The sequence below is a fragment of the Poecilia latipinna genome, unplaced genomic scaffold (assembly GCF_001443285.1).
Source record: "Poecilia latipinna isolate Pla-1442-1.1 unplaced genomic scaffold, P_latipinna-1.0 Scaffold6297, whole genome shotgun sequence".
Lineage (NCBI taxonomy): Eukaryota > Metazoa > Chordata > Actinopteri > Cyprinodontiformes > Poeciliidae > Poecilia > Poecilia latipinna.
Genome location: NW_015118913.1, coordinates 203 through 6,991, shown reverse-complemented (window position 1 = coordinate 6,991; position 6,789 = coordinate 203). Strand labels below are relative to the sequence as shown.

The 6,789-nt window shown below is 38.7% G+C and overlaps 1 protein-coding gene and 1 long non-coding RNA gene across 2 annotated transcripts; both read left to right on the top strand.

The window, feature by feature from the left end:
- The first annotated feature begins 1,729 nt into the window (after positions 1-1,729).
- LOC106943866 (uncharacterized) lies at positions 1,730-5,707 on the top strand. Its single transcript, XR_001424042.1, has 2 exons — positions 1,730-1,888; positions 5,302-5,707. It is a non-coding gene; the product is annotated as an uncharacterized LOC106943866 (long non-coding RNA).
- On the top strand, positions 1,964-4,946 carry LOC106943865 (uncharacterized). The gene is made up of 5 exons (XM_015027153.1): positions 1,964-2,102; positions 2,187-2,449; positions 3,409-3,675; positions 3,966-4,118; positions 4,190-4,946. Exons 2-5 carry the CDS (start codon positions 2,200-2,202, stop codon positions 4,351-4,353), a joined length of 834 nt encoding a protein of 277 aa, XP_014882639.1. The 5' UTR covers positions 1,964-2,102; positions 2,187-2,199; the 3' UTR covers positions 4,354-4,946.
- Positions 5,708-6,789: the final 1,082 nt, after the last annotated feature.

Below are 6,789 nucleotides of genomic sequence, written 5' to 3'. Positions count from 1 at the left end.
GTTCTTTGTACTACAAATGCATCATTGTTCATCTGGCAACTTAATTACAAGCTCTAGACTAGATAATAGTTTCTCTTCAGATTTTCAGCCGGTGTGAATCTACACTGATGGTTTCAGATCAAAGCCGAGCCGATCGTGACTTATCGCATCTCAAGCAGCCATTAAACTCAAATTATTACCAAAAGAAGCACATAATCTGGTTTCTGCTGCTAAACCCTGAAGCTGCAGATGGTGAAAGGTGAAGCTGAGGTGAAGGCTGCTCTGTTTCTGTCTCTCGTCCCAGAGACACGAAGGTTTCCCCTCTTCCTCCTCTTCCTCAAACATCGCTGCAACCGAAGGGGAAACGCAGCAGGAGGTGAGAGGAATATCAACAGTACGAGGGATGAAAGAGTATTTGTGTCCTGTTTGCCAGCAGATGGCATCGAGGAACTTGGAACTCGTTCAGGAAGTTTTAGTGACTCACGGTTTTTCAGGAAGTTTTTTGCACAATTTTCCTCCGAGATAATTAGCAGCAAACAGCTGTCTCGATTTGGTGATTCACAGTTTTTCACTCCAAATTCTGGGTTGTTTTTTATTCAGAGGGAGAGCTGCAAATATTTTTATCCACAGGAAATTGCTGATAAATATTTGGAAAGTAAAATTAGAGAAGAAAATCAGAGCGAAGCTGCAGCTTCTCCTCTCTGGATGGAGCTACAGTGACATCTGCTGGCCATAAAGGAAACTGCATCAATAATCTTCATGGACAAGTGAAAAAATTAACTTTTCCTGAGTTCCTGCTGTCAGATATAGTAAAATATGACTTAAAGTCCAAGTGTATTAATATGATTTTGTTCAATTGTTTTATAAAGTGAATTGGTGCTATATAAATAAACTGAACACTGAACTTTATAGGAAATTATTTTCAGCCTCCTAAGCGGTAAGTATGCAAACCAACTCTGAAGAAGCTGCAGGATTTTTTGTTTCATATTGTTATGATTTAGAAATGACACTAGATCTTTTTTTCTCTATATTGTTGCTGCAACAAGCATGAAAACATGCAGGTCTGGCTAAAATATCTGAGCATTATGACAGCTAATTTATAAACAGTTTCTGGTTTTCGCTCAAAATCTTCTGGAGATTTTCTAAATCAACAAAAGGAATGACTTTATGAGAGGAATTTAAATTCCAGTCTGAAATTTCTCAGCAGAATAAATCAGACAAAAACCTGTAGTGGATTAATGTTTTTAAACTTTCAACAAGTGGAACTGCATGTCCTGTGTTGAGCAAGGTGAAGGATCCGGGATGCTGTGGGCTTGTTTTTGCTTCAGAGGTCCAGAGAACCAGGTGAGGTTTTATAATATTAATGTGAAAATATGTTTTTATTGGCTCTTTGAAGATAGTAATGAGGTAAAATGTCACAATATCAACTCAGATTTGATTTAAAATGTTTCAGTGTTAAATTAATCCACAGCAAAAACAACTAAGCAGGTGAACCAGGGTTTGATATAATTTAAAACAATCTGGTTGCACTTAAGTAAATTTGGTAACTTTATTTGAAGGAATGTGGATAAAAATCAAAGGATTCTTTATAAATGTTGTCATGAAATGTCATTTTGTAAACATGACATTAAAAATGTCAACTTTTTATACAAAGTTGACACTTTTAATCGACTCTTTATGTAATGTTTTAGTGTAACTGCATTAAAATGTCATTATGTACTAAAGAAAATACAAAGTTTACACTTTTAATGCTACTTACGTGTTTCATTAAAAGTGCAACACTTTTGTTTAATATTCAACAAATACTATAAAACTGCACTTAGATCAAATATAACTCGGGTTAAATTAATGAATGAAGTATAAAATCACTATTCCTGGATGTAGAAAATGTTCCTGTAAGGATGCAGTTGTGACCTCTGACCACAAGGGGCGCTAGCGTCCGCGCTGTTTCTCTTCTGTCTTGGAATAGAAGCAGCGAACATGATGCAGTGTACAGTGCGCATGCTCACTGAGCATTGTTGTTGGAGTCAGCTGGTGGTTGTCAGTCTGACTGAAAGTGGAAAAAAATATCAAGTGAAACGGAGCAAAAGCCGAACGGATTGAAACATTTTACAGAAGCGACAGAAGGTGTCGCTGTTGTCGCTTTATAACTGATAGTGGCGCTGAATTAGATTTCAAATAAGAGCGAGCTGATCGTTTCTCCGCAGGTGGAGCGCTCGGATGGAGGCAGAGCCGGAGGACCAGGAGGAGGAAGAGGCGGCTGCTGCCATGCTGTGGTCCATCCAGGAGGCTCTGGAGAGGCAGACCCAGCAGATCGGAGCGTCGGCCTGCGGGGCCACAGCGGTGGTGGACGTCCTGAAGGCCCTCGGAGTGGATGTTTCACCGGAAGAAGCTGACCGCTGCGTCCAGACCCGCCTGAGGAGGAACGAGTCTCCGCTGGCGGACTACCTGCTGTCCCGCAGCGAAGCTGGTGAGCTGCGGCCGTGTATTATGGGATGTTGGTGCGTGAAGAAAAGTTTCCCAACATGTTTGACAGCGAAATAGGGCGCTGTTCATTTATATTGAGACGAGAACTGATGGCAGTGACGCATATAGGGGCGCTGGGCTACAGGGGGCGCCAAAGTAAAGAGAAAATCTATTTCTTGTCATGATTTTCTGTATTTAAAACATGTTAATTGTGTTAGAGTACAAAGAGTTGAATCTAAATCTGCAGGTTATAATTTGTAAAGAATTTTAAGGGATCTGGATTAATAAAATGTAAGATTTGTTTCATATGACATCCAATTGTAATTGATTTTCTTGTTTTCTCGTCGTAAAAAGAAATTACAAATGACAGAAAATATTTATCTGCGAGTTGTATGATGAAGTGTTAGAGTCAGGCTACAAGAACTTTTTAATTTTTTTTTCTAAAAGTCGTGATATTAGAAAAATAAACCATTTTACTAGATAAATATCTTAAATTTACAAGTAAAAGTCGTTTTAATGAGAAAAAAGCTTCTAGTTATTAACATCTTATGTGATCAGTTCTGTCTGTCGTTAAAACAAACTAAATAAATTTTTAGAGTTCTTGTAATGATGATAATATGATGGTGATGGGTTAAAAAACTATCTGTAAAACTTATAGCAATGTAAAACTTCACATTTAAACTTTTTAAGTTTTATGTTGAAATTCTCCTGAAATTACAAGTTAATTCTTGTAATAGAAAAAAACTCACAGCTTGACCCAAATATTTCATTGTAAATCTGAATTCAAAGTCAAAACAAGATGGCCGCCATGACATCACTCTGAATTTTGTAAACACCAGGAGGGAATTAATTAAAAATAATCTAGATTTTCCATGAGATAAAATAAAAAATCTGGATAAAATCTTTAGTGTGAATCCTTTTTCTTGTTGCCGTTAGCGACCGGTGATGTTTACCTTCGTCCAGGTGCGACTCACGTTCAGCTGATCCGAGGCGCTCAGGAGGCCAGCGGCGGGAAGGCCGTCGGCCGCTTCTTCCACCTTTATCCCCGGCGGCGCGTCAGGCTGGTCCCGTGGCTTGCAAGCTGGATCAGGAAGGGCGCCGTTCCCGTGGCGACCATGAACATGCAGCTGGCCGTGCCCGATGGCGAGGAGGTGCCCGACGCTTGGCACCATCAGCTCATATTTGGAGTCGCACCCAGAGCCGTTTTTATGACCAACCCTTTGGATGTAGGTGTGTGAGCCAGAAGATTTATTGTTTATTTGACCAACCTGTTGGTTTCTCATTGGTTATTTTACTCCTAATTGCACTGAGTGAACAAATTAAAGTTGTTTTTACACGTTGGTGTGTTTAAGTGAGCTGTACTGGTGCAGAGTTGTCAAATAAACGTGGATTTCAGGTCATTTATGTCTGTTTTTTGTTTCTAAATGTTTCAAGTCAGAATTGTTTTTCTTTATCAGAATCTGTTTTGTTTTCTACTCTCATCTGAACATAAATAAGTTTGGTTCTGTTCTCTCCTTCAGTCGGGGAGGTCGAAGTTCACCAGCGACTCTGCAGCCAGTCGGTGCTGCTGGTTCGTCGGGAAGACGTTCTGCAGAGATTGACGCCCGACGGTTCGCCGTCTGACCTCTCTGACATCCAGTCCGACCCGCACTGGCAGCAGCTGGACGTCGAGGGTGAGGCGGCGACCTTCTCCTGACGCCGACCTCTGAGCCGCCATGTTTGATTCTGGTTGTCTTCTCTCCAGGTCAAGTGAGGCAGATGATGTTAGAGGAGGAGCTGGAGGACGGGCCCAGGACGGCTCACGTCAGCATCCCGGCGGCGTACAGTTCAGGGGTCACGCTGTTCGCGCTGACGGGTTCAGATGCGGCTCAGCAGCTCCTCAAGGCTCCTGAACTTCCTCTGCTGTGAAGGACGGAAGAGCCGACTGGAGAAACGCTGCACTGGAAGGCAGCGCGCCGATTATTCTCCTCCACTCAGCCAGAACGCTGATTTTCTGAGTTCATTGATTTTTTTCAGAAGCAATAAAAGCATCGAATCCATCTTAGATATGAGACTGAAATATAGAGATGGAGATGGAGTTAGTGAGCTTCGGTTCATTTTCTGCTCCGCTTCTTCCACTAAAGATGGAAAAACTTGATGTTTTTCAGTCTTGATTTACATGTAATATTGTAATAATAACTTAATAACGCCAACAGATTCTTCTGTATTACTCTATGAAACTATTAGTAAGTATTCTCCCTGAGTGGCTGATACAAGTTTAAAAATATATTTCTTAAAGAGCTTTTAGGAAACTTTCCAACATCGTTCCCTGAAGATCGACTGCATTTCTTTTTAGGGAGCGATTCTCATCTTCAGGACACTCTGCACTGCTTCAACATATCTGAACTTAAGTAGAAATAAAGTGGAAAGGCTGTGAGTGAAATGGATTTGATAATATAGAGAGAATCTAGAATGATGTGCAGGTTATGAAATAAAAAGGTGAGGTGGTTTCTGTCTAATGCATTTAGGGAATATAATGAATGCAGTGAGGAAAGAAGACATTTTTGACAAAGGTAATCCTGGCTGCCAACAAAAACAAAGTTTGTGAAAGATTATTGAAGAAGATGAGATTGGGATGTTGGAGGAAATTTGACCAATGGGAAAAAGTATTTAAGTATGAAAATACAGCAAATGCAGGTAAATGATTAATGAATGTTAGTTTGTAAAATATTGTTGGATGAAATATCCAGTTCAGTTTGTTTGTCTCCGCAAAAATGTTTAAAAATAAAAGTAAAGGGGAAAAAAACTGGGATTTTCAGTCAGTGGAGGAGTTTAGCTGGTGCAGTTTTGTTTTTCTGACAAAAATGTAATGTTTAGTTTCTTCTGTATGTTTTGTTCTTAGTATAATTTAAGGTTGATTTTATATTTGGGAAAAGTGCTTTAGAGTTTCAAGAGAAACTTTATCTACTTACTTATATTCATGTAAATGTGTCAAAATTAACCACAAGGCTCCACAAAGTTGTTAGAGTTAAATGACTTTAATTTTCTTGTATTATTTAAGTTGAATTATTGCCTCATGAAATGTTAATGGTAATTTATTGCAAATTGTTAAAAAAAATGATATTAACTCTTATTTCCACTCTTGCATCACAAAAGGTCCAGAAAACGAAAATGCCAGAGTCCCTCTGGAGGAAGTTTTCGACTCACTCAGAAACAATAAAAATCGCTCGCGGAGACTTCTCCTGTTTCAAAGGAGTTTCTTATACTTATAAAAGTAACAAAAAATAATCTCCGAGTTGACTTCAGATAAAACGTTAACTTGTGGTACAAAAACCTTTTCACTCCTTCACCAAACAATCAGATCAGCCCCAGCAGCTGCTTCTGCCTGTTAATCACTGCAGGAGGCTGACAGAGGAGGAGGGTCTAAGCAAAACAAATAAATAAATACATCCATAAATAAATAAATATACAACAATAGATCTACCAATCGATAAAACGACTCTTACTTAAAGAAGCTCAAAATAGGAAGAACAAAAGAAAATCTCTCTAAAATGCCCTTTGATGTGAGCGTGTCAGGATTTTATGTGTCAAATTAGATGGTGAGAGTCTGGATATCATCAGTTTTTATTTTTAGTTATTGATTTAGCTTTGAATTCAGGTTTGGTCTTTGACTAGGTCATTTTAACACGTGAATGTTCTTTGAGTTAAATGATTCCTCTATAGTTCTGACTGAACCTTTAGGACTGTTGAACCATTTTCATATATGTAGATCATGAAAGGATAAACTTACCTTCCAAAACTGGAAAACTATTTTCTTTTTTGATGAATTTTACTTTAAAGCATTGGTAAAATGTTTTTTTTTGTTGTTGTTTTTTTTTAATCCATGCAACACTCTGGATACCAGAACTCTGAGCCAGTTTAGATGAAAATATCCTACCCTGGGTATTTTTGAGTCAGTCTGGAAAAACTATAAACATTTAAACTAAAAACATTTATTAAGCTTCAACCAGCTGGGATCAGGACCTCAAGCAGGTGGAACCACCTAAAGAACAATAAAATTAAAAAGTCATTGAAGCTTTTAAAAATATTAAACTGTAGTAAACAGATTATTTTTACTTTTTTGTACTCGCTCTCTACCGCTCTCCTGTGGTCACACATTGTAACTACACACTAAAATCCTTTAAACTTGTTCAATGATGAATCGGTTTAATTATAAAATTACGACCGATTATCAGTGAACTGAAGGACAGACTCCATTGTTCAGCATCAGAGTTTAGATCTGCAGCTCCTGATAATCAGTTTGTGTTTAAAACAAGCTGCTGCTAAAATCTGTTAGCATCGCTAGCATAGCTCAGAGTCTCTGTG

Excerpts from the sequence above, each read along its gene's own strand:
- LOC106943865 (XM_015027153.1), top strand. The coding sequence starts at position 2,200 with ATGGAGGCAGAGCCGGAGGACCAGGAGGAGGAAGAGGCGGCTGCTGCC. Across the intron at positions 2,450-3,408 it reads GCTGTCCCGCAGCGAAGCTG|GTGCGACTCACGTTCAGCTG; the intron begins GTGAGCTGCGGC and ends ACCTTCGTCCAG. Across the intron at positions 4,119-4,189 it reads GCAGCAGCTGGACGTCGAGG|GTCAAGTGAGGCAGATGATG; the intron begins GTGAGGCGGCGA and ends TCTTCTCTCCAG.